Source organism: Neoarius graeffei, chromosome 1 (assembly GCF_027579695.1).
Source record: "Neoarius graeffei isolate fNeoGra1 chromosome 1, fNeoGra1.pri, whole genome shotgun sequence".
Classification (NCBI taxonomy): domain Eukaryota; kingdom Metazoa; phylum Chordata; class Actinopteri; order Siluriformes; family Ariidae; genus Neoarius; species Neoarius graeffei.
The window spans coordinates 74,798,647-74,825,840 of NC_083569.1; the positions used below are offsets into that span (position 1 = coordinate 74,798,647).

The following is a 27,194-nucleotide window of genomic DNA, read 5'->3' on the forward strand; positions in this document are numbered from 1 at the left end:
GTACAATCATGTTAGCACAGCTGAAAACAGTTGAGCTCTTTAGAGAAGCTATAAAACTGACCTTCCTTTGAGCAGATTGAGTTTCTGGAGCATCACATTTGTGGGGTCGATTAAATGCTCAAAATGGCCAGAAAAATGTCTTGACTATATTTTCTATTCATTTTACAACTTATGGTGGGAAATAAAAGTGTGACTTTCCATGGAAAACACAAAATTGTCTGGGTGACCCCAAACTTTTGAACGGTAGTGTATAATATTTAATTGGAATTAGTTGCCAATACGAGTCACGATATAAGGTTACTAAAACCGAAAACGTAATTGAATAACATGTTAATGAAGAAATAAAGCAAGTTTAAAAATGACTTCAGTTCTCCTTTAATATATATTTCACATTTAATCATTTATCAGATACTTTTGTCCAAAAGTGCTCAAGAGACAAGCAGCAGCTCTCTGGTTGCTTATTTTCAGTTTGTCGCAAGCCTGTAGATGTATTTACAGACAACTAATTCAACCAAAAGTAAAATGTACACAATTTATACAACACCCCAAATGGAGTCAGTGAGCCAAGACATGTTTGGTGGGGTTTTTTTTCTTTACTTTTCCACTGATGGCTATCGTAGCTAACATATAACCGAAACATATAACTGCCAGGTTTTTCAGTATCTCAGTCTTGCTGATTTGGTTTCTGATCAAGAATGACCATACATAGTTAATAAAATGGCAAAAGAATACTGCATTACTTTCTTTCTCAACACATTAAGTGTCACTCAGGGTAAAACATCATTTAGTGCAACAAATGCAACAAAAGTTTGCAAGAGCAATCGTCAGATATGAAGCTTGCATTCACTTGGGAGCGTATTGGATGCAGCAGGTTGGTCACAAAGCATTTTTAATGCATTCATTCATCAGTAGTTGGGTTTCCATGACAGTTTTTCAGAAAATAGAAGCAATGTTTTAAAAACTTTGACAGAACACAATAGCAAATGGTTTGTGTTTCCACTGTTCCAGTGAGTAACGCTGGGTTCTCTCCTCTCAACAGCTTTTACAGAGTGCTCTTTTTGCATAAAGGTAGCATTGTTATTTGCTCTTCATGTTCAATTTTGCTAAATATTGCTTTAAAAAACACCTCATATGAGTGTAAAACATTTTTGCGATATTTCTTCTGATCCAAACACTGATCCTGTCCTGCTTAGACTACTGTAACTCTTTCCTTGCTGGCCTTCCAGCTTCTACCATCAGACCCCTGCAGCTCATCCAGAATGCCGCAGCTCGCCTGGTCTACAACCTCCCTCATTCTTCCCATGTCACCCCTCTGCTTGCCGACCTGCACTGGCTATCTATCACAGCTCGCATCAAATTTAAGACATTGGTACTAGCTTATGAGGCTCTCAAGGGGTTAGGTCCAGCATACCTCCAGAGTCTGATCCACCCCTACACACTAGGCAGATCCCTACGCTCTGCTCCCTACTGCTCGCCTGGCCCCTCCTCCTCTTCGCTTTTGCCCAGCCCACTAAAGACTACTGTCTGTCCTGGTTCCCCGTTGGTGGAATGCTTCCCATTGGGGTCAGAACTGCTGACTCGCTGACCACCTTCAAGCGCAAACTGAAGACTCACTTCTTCAGGCTGCACCTCTCCCCTGCTTCCCTGCCCACCGTGTAACTGCGTTTTGGTCTAGACCAACCCAGGCTGTGTACTGTCAAGCCTGAGGGTTAGCTGTTTAAGTTCTCTATTTAGTTGTACTTTATATGGTTGGTTGGTTTCCTTGGCTGTTTGAGTACTGGTATTTCAACAGAATATTACATTAGGTATTGCTGTCACTTGTTCAGTTGGTACTAGAACTTTCTTGTCTAGAAGTTCAGCACTTCGTGTACCTGACTTTTGCACTCATTGTACGTCACTCTGGATAACAGCGTCTGCTAAATGCCATGTAATGTAATGTAATGTACAGGTAGTCGTCGACTTACGACCTATGCGACTTCCGACCGATCGACTTTATGACCGTCTGGTTATGACTGGCAAGTTTTTCCCAGCTGAGCTAGCTGAGCGTACGACAGTTTCCGCCCCAGCTCCCGGCAGCGCCTCTCGCCACGTACAACAGTTTCCGCCCCAGCTCCAGGCACATGCGCAGTCTCTCTCGCGCTCCCTCACGCACTCCGTCATACAGTTTCCGCCCCAGCTCCTGGTTTATGAAATGAGCAAATGCTCCCGCCAGCCCGAGCGCTGCAACAGCTGATGATGACGTAGACGACCCACAGCCAAGCATCAGTGATGCCAGCGGTCACTAAGTTTTGTATTTTGCTATGTTTTACATTTGTATTTTGGTATGTTTCAAACTAAAATGTTTTCTATTTTTCACACCTGTATTTTGTATTTTTTTGTTTTGCACATATCAAACGAATTGTACTGTACGCAGTGTAGTATGCAGTGTTTGACTTAAACCAAATAATGAGCCAAGATAATGAAATAAGAAAATGTTGATAAAATAAGACTTTAAGATGATTACAATATCATTACACATCACAATATACTTGCGTTCATTTAACATAGGCCGACTTACGACCAGATCGGTTTACGACCGGTCAGTCATAACCAAACGCAGTCGTAAGTCGACGACTACCTGTAATGTAATATTTGAGGGGGGGGGTTTTCCCGAAATTCATGTTTCTCCATCACTCAATTTTTCGGTTTGTTTTGTTTTTTGTTTGTTTTTTTTCATTTTGCGCATTAAGCAGATTAATGGAAACACGGTTAGTAAAAACTTTATTCTGGTCAGGATCACTGTGGTTTAAATTATTTTAATTTGTTTGTATTCTTGGAAATAGAAGCAATTAAGTTAAATATAAAACATCAATTTAGTTTATTAGAAAACATCATGGGCAGGTAAAAATAAAAATCTTGACGACAGGAGTGGGAGGGATTGTTCAGAATGTGTTTGTGAACAGGTGGGGTTAGGAAAACAGTCCCACATGTAACTCAGAGCAAGCATCAGGTATGAAGTGGGTGTTGAAATGCAGAACTGTATTTTAGAATTCTAAGGATAATCCTGTATATTAAAGTAGTGTGTGTGTGTGTGTGTGTGTGTGTGTGTGTGTGTGTGTGTGTGTGTGTGTGTGTGTGTCCCTTCTAGGCCAAACATATCAGCATTTCAAATGCTATATTTCATTTCTTTCATTCTTTAATTCTTTCATAATTTAATTATAATTATTCTCTTCTAATTTGGTCTCATTTTCTATCAAATTTACTTCAGAAATGAAAGGGTTACTGTCCTGAAAACATTAAAACAGAGTTATCCAATGATTTTGTTGTTGTTGTTGTTGTCTCTAAGCTGAGAAGAGTTTAGAGCTGGCTCACTCATTGGTTAGGACGTCATTGCCGAGACAGAAGGCTATGGCAGGGTATGTTTATGTAGGAAGTAACAGATGAATTAACCAATCAGATTTTGATTTACACTACCGTTCAAAAGTTTGGGGTCACTTTGAAATGTCCTTATTTTTGAAAGAAAAGCACTGTTCTTTTCAATGAAGATCACTTTAAACTAATCAGAAATCCACTCTATACATTGCTAATGTGGTAAATGACTATTCTAGCTGCAAATGTCTGGTTTTTGGTGCAATATCTCCATAGGTGTATAGAGGCCCATTTCCAGCAACTCTCACTCCAGTGTTCTAATGGTACAATGTGTTTGCTCATTGCCTCAGAAGGCTAATGGATGATTAGAAAACCCTTGTACAATCATGTTAGCACAGCTGAAAACAGTTGAGCTCTTTAGAGAAGCTATAAAACTGACCTTCCTTTGAGCAGATTGACTTTCTGGAGCATCACATTTGTGGGGTCGATTAAATGCTCAAAATGGCCAGAAAAATGTCTTGACTATATTTTCTATTCATTTTACAACTTATGGTGGGAAATAAAAGTGTGACTTTTCATGGAAAACACAAAATTGTCTGGGTGACCCCAAACTTTTGAACGGTAGTGTACAGTGGGAGGGACCAAAAATTTACCACCCTCGGCCTTCTTGAAGGCCAATGTGAGCTTAAGAGCAAGTCGGCGCCATCAGTGCAGCAGTGAAGTCACTTTCCAGCCGGTGTAGCGTTCATCGGTAGTGTTAGCGAATGCTAATAAAGTAGTCAAGCCAGTGCTATTGAGAGCAAGTAGCACAGGCTAACGACCGAGAAACTAAGATTTCTCTCTCTAGACTCTTCTTCTGCGCTACACGCTCGCTACAGTATTTTTCACTCAGACTTAAGTATTCATTTCCCTCTATAATTTACTTAGTTACTTTTAAAATCAACATCGACAACTACACACAACAGCGCTACCTGGAAGTAGTTTTGGGCAAGAAGTTTTGGCTGAGGTGGGGTTTACATTAGACCGTATCAGCGGATCATCAGATTAATGTTTTTAAAACGATTAGCGTGCACACAGCAACACCAATACACGGATACGCTCGGCTCCGCAGGCATCCTGCGCTCCAAATCACTCCGCCCTGAACAGCGAGTGCCCTCTGGAGGGTGCGCACTCCGGCCCTGCGCAGCTCACAGAGCGCGCGAGCAGTGATTTGGGACTGAGCCGCTGTGTGTGTGATCCCAGTGCATGTTGGGCATGCGCGTCACTTACCACTTGCAAGTGGAAGGATGGCAAGCCTAAAGACAATCATAACTACACAATGGGCAGTATTTGCATCAGTATTTGCAGTATTTTCATACTTTTATACTCTTTAATGAAAGGTGATACAAGGCGGAAGTCCGCGCCGTTTTTCAGCAGTCGTGTCACATGACCAACGCCAGCGAATCAGGAAGGTGGATGTCACAGTGACGTTGTCCAATGACGACGCCAGCTAGAGCTCAGCACAGCGTATCCGCGTATTCTCAATGTTTACACAGCACCGGACCAGACACGATCTGGATTGAATACGTGGACCCTGACGGATTCCCGTTTCCCGGCGTTTCCAGGCGTTTTAATGTAAACGGACAGTGCATCCGCGAAGAAAACGAGACAGATACGGTCTAATGTAAACTTGGCCTGAGTTGAAGTCCCAGCTTTAATAGTAATGGTTTGCCACTTTTGTGTGTGTGTGTGTGTGTGTGTGTGTGTGTGTGTGTGTGTGTGTGTGAGAGAGAGATTTGGCAAGCAGTTTGCATGATGTTAAAACTGGCAGCGAGGGGCTTCCATTAATTGTTAGCAACATTAGTATTGTAGCTCCAGTGTAAAACTAAACAATCAAATTTCAGACATCAAACATGTCTCAGCTGATTTATTACATTTTGGGTTCCTGAGACACTGTATATATTTCATTTTTTGGTTTAACTGCTCCTTTAATTAGAGACTGATTATACAGCTGCAGTTAGTGTTTATTGGGGATAAACACTAACTTTCTCTCTCCGTCTCTGATCCAGCTGTGTATCGTTCCTTCTCTTTCCATTGTTAACTCTGTCTCATTCTCTCCCTCTATCAGCCAATTCATCTCTTTCTCCTTCCTTCTCTTCCCATCTCTATCTCTGCCTGCATTGTACCGTGTTTTTGTCGTTTTCTCTCCTTCAGCTGCTCTCATTTCATGTTGACCCACCTCTCTACCTGTCCATTTTTCTACCTCTATGTGCGTGCGTGTGTGTGACCTTGCAGTTGAGACCTCATCGATCTACTCAGCCTGTCAATTGATTTGCTGGGTCTGTTGGAGTAATGATAAAGGGCCTGGCAGGGAGTGTGTGTGTGTGTGTGTGTGTGTGTGTGTGTGTGTGTGTGTGTGTGTGTGTGTGTGTGTGTGTGTGGCAGTGACACCTCTCTGCTTGTATAAATGGAATAAATGTGGCATGTACACACACATCCACACAAACACACATCTACACATCACACACACACACACACACACACAGCAGCAGTCATGGCAGGTTCAAACACCTTTGCCTGATTGTTATCATGGAGCCACAGAGTCTCACTCATACACTCACTGAGATATAAACCTCACCTTCAACATATTTACCCCACAAAACAGAAAAGCACCTGTGTATTTGTTGTATTTCAAAGAAAATAGAGAGCTTTTTTGGTAGCAAATACAAAAACACAGCAAATGGCATGCAAAATACTGCGAGGAAAAACGTCTCAAAATCAAATGCACTATTCTGTGTGTGCCAACAACACAAAAATACATTTTCGAACAGGGAAATGAGATCAGTAGATGCAGATGACTATGATCACCCACATGGATCCTCGCTAATTCTAACACAAGGTGTCCTTTACTAGCGCTAAAGGGCTGCATCTGTGGTTTCTGAAGGATTACTGTTCCACAAACGTGAACTTTTACTTGTTGCACTTTTCTCCTGTGTGTTAGCAAGAGTTCTTAGCATTGCATGCTAACTAGCATCCAGCTAACAAAAATATGAAGTCGTGTGACCAGACATCCCTGTTTTCGGTGCCCTGTACCCCCCGGAAATGTCCCCGTTTTTAAGCACAACCGACAGACCCGGAAAAAAAAAAACAGACTGAAAAACACCAAACTGAAACCTCTACCAGATTTCAGCAGACGCCTCACATATATTGTGTATTGGTGGAGCTAAGGAACAACTTTTTAGCGGAGCCAGGAGTTCATGGTGAAGCAGACCAAAAGCAAAGAAATCCTAAAGAAAATACACTCTTCTGAGAAATAAACAGGCTAAGTTGGTATATTATGTAGTTAGCAGTCTTTATGTTAAGTCTTTTAGGCCACGGGCCAGAGGGCATTCTGTTTTCCCTTAATAGTAGGGTTGAAAAAGGGAGTGCATCAGCGTTAACGTTAAAATTCATATTCAGCATAGCAAGACCTTTCAAAAAAAGTTTGTTTCGTTGGAGGGGGGTGAATTGCGAGGTCCTCTGGCCCGCAGCCTATTTTACAGTACATGCACTATTGTCTGTTTTGCTCATGATCTCTTCTGCTTTTACTCTAGATTATCAAGCGTACTGAATGGCAGTTCTGATACCAGGACCACTAAATGGCTGTTCTCCCTAATAATAATAATAATAATAATAATAATAATACCATACCTTGAAATTGCTTGGATTGAAGTAAACTTTATTTAAAGTGTGCTGTGTGTTTTGTATATTTTTAAATACATTGTCCATTACTCGTGGCATATATGGTAATTAATTTAATATACTTACTTTCATGGGTCTAAAACAGCGTTTCTCAACCTTTTTTCAATCACGGCACCCTTCAGAAGTATGCAAATTCTCAAGGCACCCCCATATAAAATATACGCAGTCACGCTGACCATACTCTGACCCCGGCAGTGACGTTGTGACATGGGAAAGGGGTTTTGAGACAAATTTTGATGATGCATGAGGCGGCGATGATGTGCATTAGTGTAACTATCTTTTTTTGGAATTTTAATTCATTTTATTTATTTTAATGTTAGAATATATAATTTTTTGACGCCACCCCTAACAAAGCCAGACGGCACCCTGGTTGAGAAAGGCTGGTCTAAAACATCTATTTCAGTTTGCCTACAATTTAAGAGACTATAAATCTAAACTATGGACCCATACCAGAGATTTTCACATCGTCTTTAATTAATATTAACCTAAAGCAGTTGCAGAATCTGCCTACGGTGCACTCAGTGAGGAAAATCCTACTTTTTATGCAATGCATGATCAAAATACATGAAAAACAGAAATCCCCCCCCCCCCTTTTTAATTACAAAGATGAAAACATGAGATGCTTTAATAATATTTTCACCGCCGAACCGAAAATGTCCCTGGTTTTCTTCTCAGAAATCTGGTCACCTTAGTATGAAGAGTCGCTTCAAGTATATTGTCAAGATTATCAAACCCAATAGTTATGATTTTTGAAAAATTCTGGACAGAGCTACAAATTTCTATTCATCCCTTTCCTTTAATAGTGCTATAATGGCATTTCTAGCCACACACCAACTCCGCTGTGAGCAGCGTCTCTAAAATCCACCACAATCACATGAGCATCAGTTTATGAGACATCACCATTCAAAATATTTCCACAAAAGTGTTTTGTATTTGTAATACAAGTATTAGAAAAGAAACGCTGGCCAACCCCGATAGTATTGAGAGTCTTCACAGAAACGAATGCACTAAAGCATTACAGTGTGAACAAGTCACAACAAATAGGAGTGGAAAGCAGGAGGAAGCGTTCTCATTCATCCCCTTTCCCATGTAATCCCTCTTTCCATATCCTTTCTTTCTTTCTGTCCAACCTGTTCCCCCTCCCATCGTCTCTCACTTCCCCTCTTTCACTAGCACACCTTCTGTCCTCTCTTTCTGACTGTCTGACTCTCTCTGTTTTCCTTATGAGCGAATAGATACTAAAATAACATCCGTACTATTTTCTTAATTGACTCTTTAGCTGTAAAATATGGGGAGAAAGTGCAAATGAAGGTAACATACTTTCCACAGACATCTTTTTTTTTCAGTCCGGATGTGAGACGCTGGTATATTTGTGCTGGCTTATTTTCTTTACCAGTCATCATGTGCTGTTTCAGACACACCGCCCCCCCCCCCCCCAAAACATGACCTTTAACAAGATGGCTCCGTCTGATAGCACTCACAATGTGCTAAATCTAGGTTGAGAATCACAGAAAAAATGAAAACAAGCCTTAAATCAATGTGGAAAAATATTGCTGTTATTCTCCAACACTTGGAGATTAGCAGGCGAAGCAACTCAGAACAAGCACAACAACACCCCCCCCCAACACAAACACTCTCTCTCTCTCGCCCCCCACCCTTACCTATGATGTAGTAATCATGCATGGTTTTGAACTCATGTCCCCAGAGGTTGGGCGAGTACTCCTGGAACTTGATGGTGAAGCGCATGTCACTGTTGGGCTTGTCACAGGTGAGCAGCAGGTTCGGCGCTCCCGTCACCTCACATCTGTCCGCCTGCTCACGGGAGGACACCAGGTACAATTTATAGTACTCGTACTCGGCTGGAGCACGGGGTCCTGGGGGGTCTGATGCAGGACAGATGAGGTCCAGACGGTCCCCTATCTGAGGGTACAGGATATAACCCCTATCATCACTAAACCTAGAGAGAGAGAGAGAGAGAGAGAGAGAGATTAATTATTGTTCATTATCCCATGAGATTCACCACTGCATTGTGTTCACTGCGGTTATCATTTATCAGCTTCACACATTAATACATTTTTCTCTAAATGAAATAATTACATGATTATTTTAAATTTAAATGTAAATTTTAAATTTTTATAAATTCTTGTAATAGATAATTGTTGAAACCCATTTCTTTCAAGCTCAGTTCTCTTTGAATGGAGCATCACAGAAACGACCAAAGACTACATTTCAAAGATTAGTGAGCTGCTTTGGGTATAAAACTAATGAATTATTTTAATTCTATTAATTTTCCAAAAGTCAGAAAAAAGAAACCTCATAAACCTAATACCAACATGGAAAAAGAGAGAGGAGGGGTAGGGTTACACAGTATCATTATGTTCAATACCTTTTCAGTAGTACACTGTGGAAAATAATAATGAGATGCTCTAACGTTCAATATATCATAGTCTTTCTTTTTTCGAACACTATCAAGATCTGCTGCTAGACATGAACTCATCTATAGCCCATTGGTTACTTTTCTAGCTTAATTTTAAATTCCATGTAACTTGTTCCTCATTTCCAATCATTATTTTCAGCTTTCAATTATGTACTAAATATTATATATATATATATATATATATATATATATATATATATATATATATATATATATATATACACACACACACACATTATATATATACACATACATACATACATACATATATTATATATATACACACACACATACATACTGAAACAACTGAGGAGGAAATAAAATCTCTACTCGAAAACAAAACCCCAAAAAATAAAAAAAGCAACAAAATATTCTTGTTTTAAATATTGAAATATTCTTGCTTTAAAGCACAAATCAGTACAACCCCGATTCCAAAAAAGTTGGGACAAAGTACAAATTGTAAATAAAAACGGAATGCAATGATGTGGAAGTTTCAAAATTCCATATTTTATTCAGAATAGAACATAGATGACATATCAAATGTTTAAACTGAGAAAATGTATCATTTAAAGAGAAAAATTAGGTGATTTTAAATTTCATGACAACAACACATCTCAAAAAAGTTGGGACAAGGCCATGTTTCCCACTGTGAGACATCCCCTTTTCTCTTTACAACAGTCTGTAAACGTCTGGGGACTGAGGAGACAAGTTGCTCAAGTTTAGGGATAGGAATGTTAACCCATTCTTGTCTAATGTAGGATTCTAGTTGCTCAACTGTCTTGGGTCTTTTTTGTCGTATCTTCCGTTTTATGATGCGCCAAATGTTTTCTATGGGTGAAAGATCTGGACTGCAGGCTGGCCAGTTCAGTACCCGGACCCTTCTTCTACGCAGCCATGATGCTGTAATTGATGCAGTATGTGGTTTGGCATTGTCATGTTGGAAAATGCAAGGTCTTCCCTGAAAGAGACGTCGTCTGGACGGGAGCATATGTTGCTCTAGAACCTGGATATACCTTTCAGCATTGATGGTGTCTTTCCAGATGTGTAAGCTGCCTATGCCACACGCACTAATGCAACCCCATACCATCAGAGATGCAGGCTTCTGAACTGAGTGCTGATGATAACTTGGGTCGTCCTTCTCCTCTTTAGTCCGAATGACACGGCGTCCCTCATTTCCATAAAGAACTTCAAATTTTGATTCGTCTGACCACAGAACAGTTTTCCACTTTCCCACAGTCCATTTTAAATGAGCCTTGGCCCAGAGAAGACGTCTGCGCTTCTGGATCATGTTTAGATGCGGCTTCTTCTTTGAACTATAGAGTTTTAGCTGGCAACGGCGGATGGCACGGTGAATTGTGTTCACAGATAATGTTCTCTGGAAATATTCCTGAGCCCATTTTGTGATTTCCAATACAGAAGCATGCCTGTATGTGATGCAGTGCCGTCTAAGGGCCCGAAGATCACGGCCACCCAGTATGGTTTTCCGGCCTTGACCCTTACGCACAGAGATTCTTCCAGATTCTCTGAATCTTTTGATGATATTATGCACTGTAGATGATGATATGTTCAAACTCTTTGCAATTTTACACTCTCGAACTCCTTTCTGATATTGCTCCACTATTTGTCGGCGCAGAATTAGGGAGATTGGTGATCCTCTTCCCATCTTTACTTCTGAGAGCCGCTGCCACTCCAAGATGCTCTTTTTATACCCAGTCATGTTAATGACCTATTGCCAATTGACCGAATGAGTTGCAATTTGGTCCTCCAGCTGTTCCTTTTTTGTACCTTTAACTTTTCCAGCCTCTTATTGCCCCTGTCCCAACTTTTTTGAGATGTGTTGCTGTCATGAAATTTCAAATGAGCCAATATTTGGCATGAAATTTCAAAATGTCTCACTTTCGACATTTGATATGTTGTCTATGTTCTATTGTGAATACAATATCAGTTTTTGAGATTTGTAAATTATTGCATTCCGTTTTTATTTACAATTTGTACTTTGTCCCAACTTTTTTGGAATCGGGGTTGTACATTTACATGCACACTAATATTCCAAATATTAAAATATTCAGAATTTGATACAGGTTGTGTAAACAGAGTATTCTATGTGTAAATTCTGAATGTGGCCCTTATCCAAATTCAGCATTTTCTGATTTGCCAAAATTATTCGGGTTTTAGGAGCATACTTTGGACGTGTACAGTATACAGCTCATTTGGAATATGCGTCTCAACTGGGGATTTTAACTCGGGTAGTTTGTGACACACGGCCTATTCCCTATTTTTGGTTCGCTCTGTGCTTTGTACGCAAACCAACTAGACAATCAGAGAATGCACGACTGCATGTAAACGAGAATATTAGTGGAATATTAATTTTTAAAAGCCATGTAAACAGCTTATAAGGAATATCGCGGGTAGTTTTGTTTTTTTCCAGAATGAAGCCAAAAACTGGAACATTTTGTGTATGTAAACGTAGCAAGTGTGATGAATTTCAGATTATATAGATAATTTTTTTTAACAGTTATTCCATGAAATCAAGTCGCACATGAGCTGATAGCCGACAAGGCGCGTATATCCACGTTCACTGGATTTTGAGAAACATAGCATTTTTATTTTTTTCAAATGCGATAAAGAAAAACTTTATCGAAAACATCTGACAAAATAATTTCCGCTTAGAATGTAAACAAACCTGCGAAATGGCAGTAGCAACTTGTGAAAAATGCTAGAATAATAATTTTTGAAAAATTATTAATTATTATTGAAAAAGATATTTTTTTTTACCATCAAATACTTTTATTTCAGATTTTATTGCTTTTTTTATTTTTGGGGGTTTTGTTTTCGCGTAGTTTTTATTTCCTCCTCGGTTGGTTCAGCAACACACTCCGCCATTTTATTTTTCCTCTATTCATGGTATATGAGCTGATATCCCAGTAGTACAATAGCTAATCAGAGCGCACGATTGCTCATATCCAGTGAATGTGGATTTTACATATATGATGCTTAATATTAGCATTAAACTATCTTGACAAGCCTGCTGAGGGTCATGATGCATGACCGGATACATTGATACATACACTAAGATTTAGGGACCCCAAAGCATGACCTCTCACTCCCCTGAGACTCTCTCTCTCTCTCACACACACACCCCTCCAAATAGCCCTGACTGTGAGCAGCAGAGAGTGCCTCAGGAACTACATTTTCTACCTGACGCTAACACTGAGCGATCTCAGACGCAGACGTTCACGTGCTCCATTTCTGTCCTATCTTTCTCCTTCATCACGATTTCACTGTATTAGTTTCTTATCTTATTTTACACTGTAAATATCACATGTAGCTTTTGGAGAAGGGCAACACTCACTCTGCTTACCTAAATAACTGTGATATAAATATGGCCAAATATGTAAACATGTGGGATCCTTTTTCATTTTCTCTGTGCAGATCTGCCACTAACCCACTCAACGCACTAAGCTCTAATTACTATTTCAACACTTCTGCAGGGTTTGGTAGCTGTAGGCCTGTTTACCCTGATCTGTGACCGGTTTGAAAGTTTCAGACTGTTCTCAAGCTCAGGATGTGGGAGAGTATAAAATCCCTCGATCATAGATAAGAGAGGAAGACTAACTCCTGCGCTCACTGTGAACCCCTCAAGACTGTATTTACATTTAACCAAATCGGCTCTGTCGTTCCTGTTTAGAAGCCGTTTCTACATTAGCATGTAAATGGCAGTTAAAAAGCTAATGAAACTTCAGAGAAACAATAGCAACCCGAGGCTAAATTAAGACATTAACATCATGTCCTTTGTGATACATTGGATATGAGAAGGATTGTATGAAACTCAAGCTGCTCAAATAATTAAATATCAATATACGATTGATTAAAAAATTATCCACTGTAATATCCATGAGCAGTTGAAGTTAGCGCATGAAACCTGTTAGAAATCATGCGGTTTATTGATTTAGCGTGTTTACATTTAAAATGTTAATGATAAAATCAATGAATGTAGCTAAGAAGCATTCACTTAAACGTTATTTAAAAGAGATACAGACTTATAATAGACACCGTGAAGGAGAAGCACATTTTTCTGCTGCTTTAAAATGATTAACATGATGATGGTGTAATAAAGCTATGTTTATCTAGAATTATAGTGCAATGACATAAATAGACCGTGTGTGTGTGTGTGTGTGTGTGTGTGTGTGTGTGTGTGTGTGTGGTGAGGCAACAGTTTCCAGTTCCTCTCATAGAGGTTAAAGGTTATCGGAGTCCTCTTACAGTTAGGAGCACACACACTCAACACCCTCTTAACACACACTACAGCTAAATTGTTCAAGGGAGCCAGGTTGCTATTTTCATGTTCTTGTTTCTCCCTGCCCCCAAAACACACTCGTATCACACACCGTTATGGAAAATCAGTACGACACAAGACATGCACCAACAGGCTCTCACCGCCATGCTCCCGCCCAGCCCCCAACCCCAACCATTCTGCAGGTGCACCAGGGATTCACCCGCGGACACACCTGCACACAAAACACTACTTACACACCTTAACACCTTACACACACAGCAGTGGTATTTCCTGTTGGGTAGATCCTGCTCGTTATCTATTGGATGTTGCAGTAAAGAAGTGCTGGAGAATGAGCTGAGTCGAGCGAGAGAGAGAGAGAGAGAGAGAGACTGGTGGAGCTGATAGAAGAACGAGAGGAAAAGTGTCTGTGGCCAAGGGCTTGATGAAGAGATAAAGCACAGGAAAGGACAATGGAGCTGTGAAATGGGCCAGAGCAGGGGTCCTCAACTGGTGGAGCCAGCAAAGTATTTCAACAGACAGAACTGACAGACAAAAGTATGAAAGAAAAACTGGCTGGAGTTCAGTGTCTCCATTTTTCTAAACATGAACCAGCTTGGCTTCTGGAACAGATCCTCTGATGTGGCCAATCACAAGGATTTATGTAAATGATTTCGCTGAAGGCAACTCATGAGTCCAGAGGCGAGCTTCAAGGCTAGAGACATTAGGTCAGAAAGGGGAAAGTATTTACAGATAGATTTTTTTTCCATCCTTTCCTCTGTTTAGCAAACTGACGATACGGCTTGTTTAAAAAAAAGAACTCAACAGTGAAATCAGAATATTTATAAATGAATGGATGGAGAAGTATGCGTTTATTCTTCCTGCAACAGATTCAAAACAGTCTGGACTCTCATCTGTTCAGAGTCTGTGTCACGAGTCAACAGTGGTAACGTCAAGCAACACTGCAAGACAAAACATACCCACCAAATGGATATGGATCTTATACACAGCCATAATTTTGTGGTTAAGCATTAAAAGGTAACCCGTGCCACCATTCAGTCCTGTTAGTTTTATACAGACTGATGTAAGTAGGGAAATTTATGGAACTGGATTTTACAAATTTTTCTCCAAAACCAGATATAGAGATCGGCTGGAATGAAAAGGAAGAAAAAGGAGTTTTTAATGCAAAAAAAAAAAAAACGATGTTGGTTTTAAGTGATTCGAAATACTAATGTTAAACAGCAGTCATCGGTTTACATTTGATTAGAGCAACATACCTCTTCTGAATCTAACCAGTAATAAACAGCAAGTATTTTATTTTTATTATATTTACACACACACACACAGTGCTGAGCATAAATGAGTACGCCCCCTTTGAAAAGTAACATTTTAAACAATATCTCAGTGAACACAAAGAATTTCCAAAATGTTGACAAGACAAAGTTTAATATAACATCTGTTTAACTTATAACGTGAAAGTAAGGTTAATAATATAACTTAGATTACACATTTTTTCAGTTTTACTCAAATTAGGGTGGTGCAAAAATGAGTACATCCCACAACAAAAACTACTCCATCTAGTACTTTGTATGGCCTCCATGATTTTTAATGACAGCACCGAGTCTTCTAGGCATGGAATGAACAAGTTGGCGACATTTTGCAACATCAATCTTTTTCCATTCTTCAACAACGACCTCTTTTAGTGACTGAGAGGTGTTCGATTGGGTTCAGATCAGGAGACGTACTCGGCCACTGAATCACTTTCACCCTGTTCTTCTTCAGAAATCCAACAGTGGCCTTAGATGTGTGTTTAGTCATGTTGGAAAAGTGCACGACGACCAAGGGCACGGAGTGATGGTAGCATCTTCTCTTTCAGTATAGAGCAACACGTCTGTGAATTCATGATGCCGTCAATGAAATGCAGCTCCCCGACACCAGCAGCACTCATGCAGCCCCACATAAGGACACTGCCACCACCATGTTTCACTGTAGGCACCAGGCATTTTTCTTTGTATTCCTCACCTTTGCGACGCCATACAGTTTTGAAGCCATCGGTTCCAAAAACATTTACCTTGGTCTCATCACTCCAGAGTCTAGAGTCCCAGTAGTCTTCATCTTTGTCAGCATGGGCCCTGGCAAACTCTAGGCGGGCTTTTTTGTGCCTGGGCTTTAGGAGAGGCTTCTTTCGTGGACGGCATCCATGCATGCCATTCCTCTGCAGTGTACGCTGTATTGTGTCACGGGAAATAGTCACCCCAGTTTGGCTTTCTACTTCTTTAGATAACTGCAGTGAACTTGCATGCCGATTTTCTTCAGCCCTTCTCATCAGAAGACGCTCCTGTCGAGGTGTTAACTTCCATGGACGACCTGGACGTCTCTGTGAGATGGTTGCAGTTCCATCTTTCTTAAATGTTTGTACCACTTTTGCGACAGTATTCTGACTGATAAGTAAAGCTTTGCTGATCTTCTTGTAGCCTTCACCTTTGTGGTGCAAAGAAATTATTTTCTTTGGGGAATTCTGAAGAGACAAGTTGAGCATCACTCTCCATCCAGCATCCAGTCACTAAAAGAGGTCGTTGTTGAAGAATGGAAAAAGATTGATGTTGCAAAATGTCGCCGACTTGTTCATTCCATGCCTAGAAGACTTGGTGCTGTCATTAAAAATCATGGAGGCCATACAAAGTACTAGCTGTAGTAGTTTTTGTTGTGGAGTGTACTCATTTTTGCACCACCCTAATTTGAGGAAAACTGAAAAAATGTGTAATCTAAGTTTATATTATTAACCTTACTTTCCCGTTATAAGTTAAACAGATGTTATATTAAACTTTGTCTTGTCAACATTTTGGAAAATGTTTGTGTTCATTGAGATATTGTTTAAAATGTTACTTTTCAAAGTGGGGGTACTCATTTACGCTCAGCACTGGTTAGCGCTGTCGCCTCACAGCAAGAAGGTCCGGGCTCGAGCCCCGTGGCCGGCGAGGGCCTTTCTGTGCGGAGTTTGCATGTTCTCCCCGTGTCCACGTGGGTTTCCTCCGGGTGCTCCGGTTTCCCCCACAGTCCAAAGACATGCAGGTTAGGTTAACTGGTGACTGTTAACTGGTTAGGTTAAATTGACCGTAGGTGTGAATGTGAGTGTGAATGGTTGTCTGTGTCTATGTGTCAGCCCTGCCATGATCTGGCTACTTGTCCAGGGTGTACCCCGCCTCTCGCCCATAGTCAGCTGGGATAGGCTCCAGCTTGCCTGCGACCCTGTAGAAGGATAAAGCGGCTAGAGATAATGAGATGAGAATGAGATATCTCAGCACGGTGGTGTAGTGGTTAGCACTGTTGCCTCACAGCAAGAAGGTTGTGGGTTCAAGCCCAGTGGCCAACGAGGGCCTTTCTGTGTGGAGTTTGCATGTTCTCCCCGTGCCTGCGTGGGTTTCCTCCAGGTGCAGGTTAGGTTAACTGGTGACTCTAAATTGACCGTAGGTGTGAATGTGAGTGTGAATGGTTGTCTGTGTCTATGTGTCAGCCCTGTGATGACCTGGCGACTTGTCCAGGGTGTACCCCGCCTCTCGCCCATAGTCAGCTGGGATAGGCTCCAGCTTGCCTGCGACCCTGTAGAAGGATAAAGCGGCTAGAGATAATGAGATGAGAATGAGATATCTCAGCACGGTGGTGTAGTGGTTAGCACTGTTGCCTCACAGCAAGAAGGTTGTGGGTTCAAGCCCAGTGGCCAACGAGGGCCTTTCTGTGTGGAGTTTGCATGTTCTCCCCGTGCCTGCGTGGGTTTCCTCCAGGTGCAGGTTAGGTTAACTGGTGACTCTAAATTGACCGTAGGTGTGAATGTGAGTGCGAATGGTTGTCTGTGTCTATGTGTCAGCCCTGCCATGATCTGGCTACTTGTCCAGGGTGTACCCCGCCTCTCGCCCATAGTCAGCTGGGATAGGCTCCAACTTGCCTGAGACCCTGTACAGGATAAGCAGTTACAGATAATGGATGGATGGAGATATATATATATATATATATATATATATATATATATATATATAGATCCACATCATATTAATTGGAGCAAAGTTTTATGCCAGATGCCCTGCCTGCCACCACCCTCCCATTCCTGGGCTTGGGAAACAACCATTCACACCTATGGGCTATTTAGAGTAGCCAATTAGCCTAACTGCATGCCCTTGGACTGTGGGAGGAAACCAGAGCACCCAGAGGAAACCCACACAGACAGAAAGGTCTCCTGTCAGCCATTGGGCTCGAACCCAGAACCTTCTTGCTGTCAGGTGACAGTGCTAACCACTGCACCACTGTGCCGCCCAGACAAAGACATTTTTTGGTTTAATTTTAATAATATTATTGTTTAAATACTTTGTAATTTAACTAACATTTCATTTCTGTTGGGGAAACTACAGCATATTTAAAGAAAACAGAAGTTTGATGTGATTGTCTGCTTCCTTTCTGCACCGTCATCTTTAGATGTTGCAGTGAACTGTAGAGACTAGTTGAGACAAAACAACATAACACTGAAAAGAAACAAGCTGATATGAATCTTGCATGAAGTGGTCTGAAGATTTTGTGTATTTTTCTGAAAGGCCAAGCAAGAGAAAACATGTATTCAAGTTGCGATTATGGCAGGCCCGGCTCCAGCTCTCCAGAACAGGGAGGGTCGGGGAGCTTCTGTAGGGGACAAATTATTTTAGGATATCTTCATAAGTAAGAGGACGTTTCAGACAGAAGTCCTTCATCAGCTGCGCTTTCTGTGTATGCATGCATGCAGTGGTGCTTGAAAGTTTGTGAAGCCTTTAGAATCTGTATAAATATGGGGCGGCACGCTGGTGTAAGTGGTTAGCACGGTCGCCTCACAGCAAGAAAGTTCTGGGTTTGAGCCCAGCAGCCGGCGGGGGCCTTTCTGTGTATATGCGTGTGTGTTCACTGCTTCAGACAGGTTAAATGCAGAGAGGAATTTCACAAGTGTCTGATGAATGAAGTTGTGATTTCTTTCTTTCTAAAACAACGTCAGATCTTCACACTTGGTCAAAAATAAATAAATAAAAATATATGTCCTCGTGACATGTTTTTCATGCAAATTTTCTCTCTCGGGCGGCACGGTGGTGTAGTGGTTAGCGCTGTCGCCTCACAGCAAGAAGGTCCGGGTTCGAGCCCCGTGGCCGGCGAGGGCCTTTCTGCACGGAGTTTGCATGTTCTCCCCGTGTCCGCGTGGGTTTCCTCCGGGTGCTCCGGTTTCCCCCACAGTCCAAAGACATGCAGGTTAGGTTAACTGGTGACTCTAAATTGAGCATAGGTGTGAATGTGAGTGTGAATGGTTGTCTGTGTCTATGTGTCAGCCCTGTGATGACCTGGCGACTTGTCCAGGGTGTACCCCGCCTTTCGCCCGTAGTCAGCTGGGATAGGCTCCAGCTTGCCTGCGACCCTGTAGAACAGGATAAAGCGGCTAGAGATAATGAGATGAGATTTTCTCTCTCTCCCTCTCCTTCTTGGGTGGGTGGGCTAGCCTTGTGATTGGGTAGACCACGCCCACCCTGGCTCCCCTGTGGAGCCGGATCCGCCAAAAGGTAAAGGTCGCAAAAAGTGGTGTGACTATGTAAAGCATTTCAAACTGCAAAAAAGTTCCTTCAAAAAAGTTTAATACAAAGCAAATTTGTACACTTTTTGGATGTCAACTTGTTGAGGAATTAAAACCAACAGGGAAAGAAGAGAAGTGAGGACACAAAGACAGGGAGAGACAGAGAGGAGGAGGAGCGGTGTGGTAGCGCTGATCCATGTTGTTTACGCGAGACACTACCAGAGAAAACATCTATTCATGTTCTTCTCTCTCTCTCTCTCTTTAACACACCTTCTGTTTTCTGTCCTTGACACAAATTTGCATTCAGACACAATAAGTGACACGAACACAAATTTCCGTTTCTCTCTCACTCATTCACACACTGTCTATTTTACGCGCTCCTTTATACCCTCTTTTCAGCCTGATACACAAAGAGTTTGAAAAGTTGCAGAAAGCTGTCCAATGCCAGCATAATTACAGCAATTTCAGCTCAGGAACATTTTCGCCTCTCATGATTGAACAACTGTCAAGCAATGATTTCTAATGAGTCCACTCAAGGTTAAGCAAGCACTCTGCAAATAATTAGTGACTGTTCTGAGCGAGCTCTAAAACATATCTAATGCGCACACGCGTGTCTAATCGCACAACTTGAAACAGAGGGACACAAGAACAACGTCGGCGCTAGACATCCAAAGCAAAACCTTGACGATATGTATCCACAGTACATGCCGCAAGGCCCTTTGGAAGCAAGCTATAATAATAAATACCGTGTGTGTGTGTTCAGAAAAAATGCAATAAATCTAATAGGCCATATGAAGCCTTTACTCAGGCCTCAAAGAAAAGATTAAAGTAAAATTATTGCTTAGCCTTCATTGTGTTTACAATAATTATACACAGGAAAACGCATGTCTTCAATCCCATCCTATCATCATAAACATTCAGCTTCTCTCCTCACCCGGTACACCCCCTCCACCTTCTCTCTCTCTCCTCCTCGCACTGCAACAATGGCTGTATTCATTCAGCCACGCTTTGAAACATGCATTGGGGGGATGGAGGGGCCAGAGGTGACAGAGGAGTGTGTGTGAGTGAGAGAGAGAGTGTAAGTGTGTGTGTACGCACCCGACTCTTTTATGAGGGCAGAAACATCATTTTGTCAAACTCTCCTAACGCCCTTCCATGACCCTGACGGCCTGAGTAAAGAAGCAAGTGTTCATTTCAGCGTGGCCCCCCCACCTCTGCTGACCCTCATCCTTCTCGCTCTCTTTCGCTCCTTCATCAAATGCCTCCTCCACCTTCATCTCTCTCTCTCTCCCCCCGCCATCTCCCCTTTCTCCCATTCTTCACTCTTACATTACAAAGATTCCACACGGGCAACTCGAGCCGGGTCCAAAAGCAAGTCCGGCGCACAGGTGCGTAGAGGTGGACCTCTGGATGTATGCGCGCACGTGTGTGAGTGAGTGAGAGAGAGCGAGAGGGATAAGGAGCCATGAGTAGGTTCAAACTAATTACAGAAATATCAGGACCCAGCATTACTGGGTTTAAAAAGCTCCAGTGTCTATGTTCACATTAGGCAGAGGACTGACATCTGCCTGCTGAGAAGGAATGTGGATAGAGCCATTTAAACAGGATACTGTGACAGTGAAAGTGAACCAGAAACATTCCTATTTAAATCTTCTGGAAGCTGAGGTTTGGAAGAGCACACCACAACCACGACAGAGCTTCATAAACCCCAACCAGAACGTTACAGCTTCATGTCTCGTCCTAATTCACCACAGAAATAAGATTAGACATCAAACACCTGGAGGTTTTACTGTCTCTACCTCTCGTTCTTTTTTATTTCTATGCTTTCCTCCTGTCTCTTCTCTCTTCTCTTGAGGCAGATTAAGAGTGTAAATCACCTATCAATCTCCTGCTTTTTAAACGGACATCAAAAACAAGAACTAGTCCGATGAGAAACCAAGAAAACCTATAGTTCTAATTTTTTTCCCACCAACTTAGAAGACAGCACCAATGTCACAGTTATGATGTAAAAGTGGCATCGTCATCGTTAATTACTTGATAGCTCTTTAATTTCTTTATTTTAAATTACTTGATTTAATTTTAATTAATTTCTCTTGTTTTTAATGTCTAGGTAATGGTGCTGGAGGACTCAGAATTAGAATTTCATTGTACTGTGTGACCCTGTCTCGAGTGCATATGACAAAGTTGAATTGAATTGAAGTGAATTAATACAGTACCATCTCATCTCATCTCATTATCTCTAGCCGCTTTATCCTTCTACAGGGTCGCAGGCAAGCTGGAGCCTATCCCAGCTGACTACGGGCGAAAGGCAGGGTACACCCTGGACAAGTCTCCAGGTCATCACAGGGCTGACACATAGACACAGACAACCATTCACACTCACATTCACACCTACGGTCAATTTAGAGTCACCAGTTAACCTAACCTGCATGTCTTTGGACTGTGGGGGAAACCGGAGCACCCGGAGGAAACCCACGCGGACACGGGGAGAACATGCAAACTCTGCACAGAAAGGCCCTCGTCGGCCATGGGGCTCGAACCCGGACCTTCTTGCTGTGAGGCGACAGTGCTAACCACTACACCACCGTGCCGCCGAATTAATACCATCTTTGTTAAATCTAAGATGGAAGATGTGCTTGGATTAACCTTCACCAAGTTTGACAGTGTGCCGCTGTGCTGATGAACCTCCCATACGTTTGTATGGGAGAACAGCATGTTTTCGTTTGGCCTTTAAAGACATTTAAAAGTGTTGGAATCTACTGTACATAAAACTAGTGTCTACTCAAGAATAAATCACATTTATGGAATATATTGTTAATTTTGTGCAGCGTTGTGATGAGCTTTCATTTTAGGCGTTTTTTAACATTGTGTTATGCAATACAGCAAACTCACAGGCGCCACCATCTTGGGATTTTTAGTGATATTCGTCACCGGTCCGTGTGTTTTGTTGTTGCTTCCAGCTCACTCACTGTTAGTTCAATCAGCTTGAAACTCATGATTCCCACCTACTAGTCAAATCTCTCATGTTGACTTGATTTTTCCAATAAAATCGGCTGAACACTTGTACTTTCACTTGTCTGGTTTGGTTAACCGGCTCATAATGATGGCGACAAAATTATTGATAACATCTTGACAAGAAACGGTTTTTAAATTTAAACAATAACTAGATACAGTGGATATAAAAAAAGTGTACACACCCCGTTAAAATGAGAGGTTTTTCTGATGTTTAAAAAAAAAAAAAGAGAGACCACGATAAATAATTTCAAAACTTTTCCCACTTTTAATGTGACCTATAACCTGTACAATTCAATTGAAAAACAAACAAATCTGTTAGGGGGGAAAACACAAAAAATAAAAAATCATACAATAAGCTGACTGCATAAGTGTGCACACCCCTAAACTAATACTTTGTTGAAGAACTTTTTTATTTAATTACAGCATTCAGTCTTTTTGGGTCAGAGTCGATCAGCCTGCCACATCTAGACTTGGCAATATTTACCCACTCTTCCTTGCAAAAGCGCTCCAAATCTGTCAGATTGCGAGGGCATCTCTTGTGCACAGCCCTCTTCAGGTCACCCCACAGATTTTCAGTTGGATTTAGGTCTGGGCTCTGGCTGGGCCATTCCAAAAATTTTTTGGGGTCATTGTCATGCTGAAAGATGAAATTCCTCTTCATCTTTAGCTTTCTAGCAGACACCTGAAGGTTTTGGGCCAAAATTGACTGGTATTTAGAACTGTTCATAATTCCCTCCAGCTAAAGAAACACAACCCCAAAACATGATGCTGCCATCACTATGCTTCACCGTGGGTATGGTGTTCTTTTGGTGATGCGCAGTTTTATTTTTGCGCCAAACATACCTTTTGGAATTGTGGCCAAAAAGTTCAACCTTGGTTTCATCACACTATAGCACATTTTCCCCACATGCTTTTGGGAGAGTTGATGCATTTTTTTGCAAAATTTAGCCGGGCCTGGATGTTTTTCTTTGACCCTACCTCATCGTCCAGACATATGGAGAATACGGGAGCTTGTTGTCACATGTAGTACACAACCAGTACTTGCCAGAAATTCCTGCAACTCCTTCAGTGTTGCTGTAGACCTCTCGGCAGCCTCCCTGACCAGTTTTCATCTTGTCTTTTCATCAATTTTGGAGGGACGTCCAGTTCTCGGTAATGTCACTGTTGTCCCATATTTTCTCCACTTCTTGATGACGGTCTTCACTGTGCTCCATGGTATATCTAATGCCGTGGAATTTTTTTTTTGTACCCTTCTCCTGACTGATACCTTTCAACAATGAGATCCCTCTGATGTTTTGTAAGCTCTCTGTGAACCCTGGCTTTTGCTGGAGGATGCAACTGAGTAAATGTCTGAACTTTATTTGGGGTTAATCAGGGTCATTTTAATTGACGGTATGTGTGAACCCAAAAAGACTGAACGCTGTAATTAAATCAAAAGGTGCTTCAACAAAGTATTAGTTTAAGGGTGTGCACACTTATGCAACCAGATTATTGTACTTTTTTTTCCCCCCCTAACAGATTTGTTTGTTTTTCAATTGAATTGTACAGGTTATAGGTCACATTAAAGGTGGGAAAAGTTTTGAAATTATTTATCATAGTCTCATTTTTTTTTTACATCAGAAAAACCTATCATTTTAATGGGGTGTGTACACTTTTTATATCCACTGTGACTAAAGTCACCGTACCCTATAGATCCGGAATGATGATAGCTACAGAATGACGCTTAGTGAGGAAAAAAGCCCGTTTTTCATGGATCATTCCGGTTTGGTGATCCAAATCTGCACCAAAAGTCACAGCAACTTAATTCAGCCCAGAGGTATTCGTCATGTGAAATGTGGTGATGATTGGTTGAAAACTGAGGGAGAAATAACGTCCTAAAAAACATTAGGAGAATAATCATCATAAGAAGAAGAATAAAGTAGAAAGATCCTGAGTGAGAGTAACAATTTGCACTACTGCTGCTAGCGAAAATTAATGACAAGAATTCAAACGAAGTCCACACAGTGATGAAATTAACCTGACAAAAATATGATTTAACACCAACACAGTAAGGATGCTATCAGTGTATTAAATCCTCTGTGAAGTCCTGCTGCGTTTGTGCCGCAAAATCATAGTGCTGCTACGTGGTTTTGAGAACCAGACTCATTCATGCATTCAGTAATCTGGATCCTATCCCAGGATCACAGGCTATGAACCAGTCTATTCTTTGTGCTTTTTTTTTTAATCCTATGTTTCAGTGTTTGCTATTCATACCACATGCCATATACACATACCCAGTCATTATCAAACAGGGCTGTTAGCTATTAATTCTCAAGCAGACAACAAAGATCACTGAAAAACTTTGCTACTGGACCAAATGCCAATGAAAAACGCTCAGTTTGAGTACAGAGCTGTGTTAACAGTCCCAGCAAGCTGAACAACGCTGACCTGAAGCCAAAAGAGAGACCTGAGAAATGGAAAAACATCGTTCTCTCAATGAGGCGCATACAACTGGGTCAATAACGTCATACTACACAATGAAATAAACATAATGGTTATGTACAATCATGTCATGTAACATTATAAGTCGCTGAGTCTGGACCTCATTTTCATTTATAATCATAGCCATGGGGGAGTGACTCGCTCGTACACTCACATGTGGAACTGATGGAAATTGGATTTCTGTATGCACCATGGTCCATCTCATATGTGGGCGATTATCGGGATTTCAGTGGACAAACTTATGAATTCTGATAATTATGATGAAGAAAATGAATCAGGCTGACTGGAAGTTTGTGTGTGTGTGTGTGTGTGTGTGTGTGTGTGTGTGTGTGTGTGTGTGTGTGTGTGTGTGTGTGTAAAAGAAAGAGGCCTCTAACTAGGCATACAAGGTTGAAATAAAGTCACAAAAAAAAAGCTGGAAGTGATGCTGGAATGTTTGCGGTGAGAAGAACGGCAGGAGTAATAGTTTCCATATGGAGAGAGAGAGAGAGAGAGAGAGAGAGAGAGAGAGAGAGAGAGAGAATAAGAAAATCAGTGTGAGAGACAGAAAGGAACACTGAGTGAAAAAAGAGAAGCGGTTGATTGAAGACAGACTAACGAAAGCAAACAAAAATTGAATAAATGAGATTTTTAAAGAGCAGAGCAAGTATGCATATGCAAAAGGAAAAAGGGTTGAGATAAAAGCTCGCTCTGTGTGTGTGTGTGTGTGTGTGTGTGAGAGAAAGAGAGAGTGAGCGTGTGGTGTGGTGGGACTCTGAAGGTAAGCGTGTCCTTGCCCATGCTGCCGCACTGCCCCCCGCTCCAGATTGCTGCAGCGATGGTGTCACATCTCCTCCATATCACTCGCACTGTAACCATGCGACATAGAACACACACACACACACACACACACACACACACACCAAACAAGCTAGCCTTTTCTTCAGTGTCCACGATCCAAACCACACTGAAGTGTTTAACACCAATCCAGTCTGAAATCTATCCTAATTAACTTACATTTTTGGTCATTGCAGTCAGGCAAAAATATGAAATTAGTATAAAGCTTTTTTTTTTTAACTTTCATTTCCTTTGTCTGGCAGCCACTCACTATTTTCATATGTATTATTCTCTCCAAGCTGAGGGATCCGTCAGTAACATGGCTATATATTCTCACTGTCGGCCTAAAAATTATAGCCTGTGTGTGTGAATGATTTGCGCCGCGGTTAATTAGAGCCATAAAGCCACTTTGGAAAAGTAAGGCCTGTTGGAGGATCAGACAAAAATGAGAGCAGCCTGGTGGACACACACACACAAAACGTCTCGCTCCATGTGGATTCAAGGGGAGTGCGGTACATTTAGAGGCTAAAGTGCCTCTTATAGCTCAGCTGGTGTTTGACCGTTAGCCCCCGTGTCAGTTGGTGTGTGTGTGTGTCTCTCTCTCTCTCTCTCTCTCTCTCACTGTGGGTGTATTTGATGTCTGTAAGCTTGCGAGTACCTCAGGGGAGCTGGTACCAGGTTAAACTCACTCTCTCAAACTTAACAGTCTGATTAGAAGAGGTTACAGAGGGCCAGGGTAGGCTCAAGGCCACATACTGCGTCATTCCACAGGGATCGACTCCAAAGCCCAAGCATCACCCTGACGTCCATCAGCTTCACCTCACAAGCTTACTGAAGAACTTCTGCTCTAAGGGAGCTGAGAACATCCTCCAGACCCATAAACACCCACAGAGAGGTGCTCCAGATGGCTTTGGGGCCCAGTCGACACAAAAAAAAAACCCCTCAAACCCCTCGCTATCGGTCTGGGATGCACGGAACAGAAATAGTAGCTTAAAGCGAGTGATATAATCTCAAAGTTTTATCACTTACACCAAGGACACTCTGTTAGTAATGGTGCGGAGTCCTGCCTTGACTTTATACTACCAGACAATTTCTAATGACTTCCATAAACACTGAACAGAATTATAAACCGAAAGGCCGGATGCAGTTTTATTGCTTTTCTATTAAACCCAGAGGCCATTCAGCTACCTAAACTGCATTCCCAGGGGTGGCATCGCTTCTCAAAGTGGGGTCTGTGATTATGTTTTCAATCTATTTGACAATTACAATCAACCATAATTAGCCACTATACAATTTGTTAGTGTGTTAAAGGTATAATTTATTTAGTCATTAAAATTTGAAGCTGTAGTGACTGGTCAGTTGAACTTGCTGGGTTTAATCTTAACCTCACTAATTAAAAATATATTTAAATTGTCAATTTTATATGATATGTATACAGATACACAGTAGTGTGCAAAAGTCAGGCACATGTAAAGAAATGCTGTCGACCAAAAATGGCTTAAAAAATAATGAAATGAAATGTTTCAACA

The 27,194-nt window shown here is 41.4% G+C and overlaps 1 protein-coding gene across 2 annotated transcripts in view; it reads right to left on the minus strand.

Annotated features, from left to right (window-relative positions):
- efnb3b (ephrin-B3b) overlaps positions 1-27,194 on the minus strand; it is a 127,217-nt gene that overhangs the window by 73,971 nt on the left and 26,052 nt on the right. For both annotated transcript variants that reach the window (XM_060925024.1, XM_060925081.1), the window contains exon 2: positions 8,730-9,025. In XM_060925024.1, the coding sequence (XP_060781007.1) occupies positions 8,730-9,025 (296 nt within the window). The remainder of the gene's footprint in view (positions 1-8,729; positions 9,026-27,194) is intronic.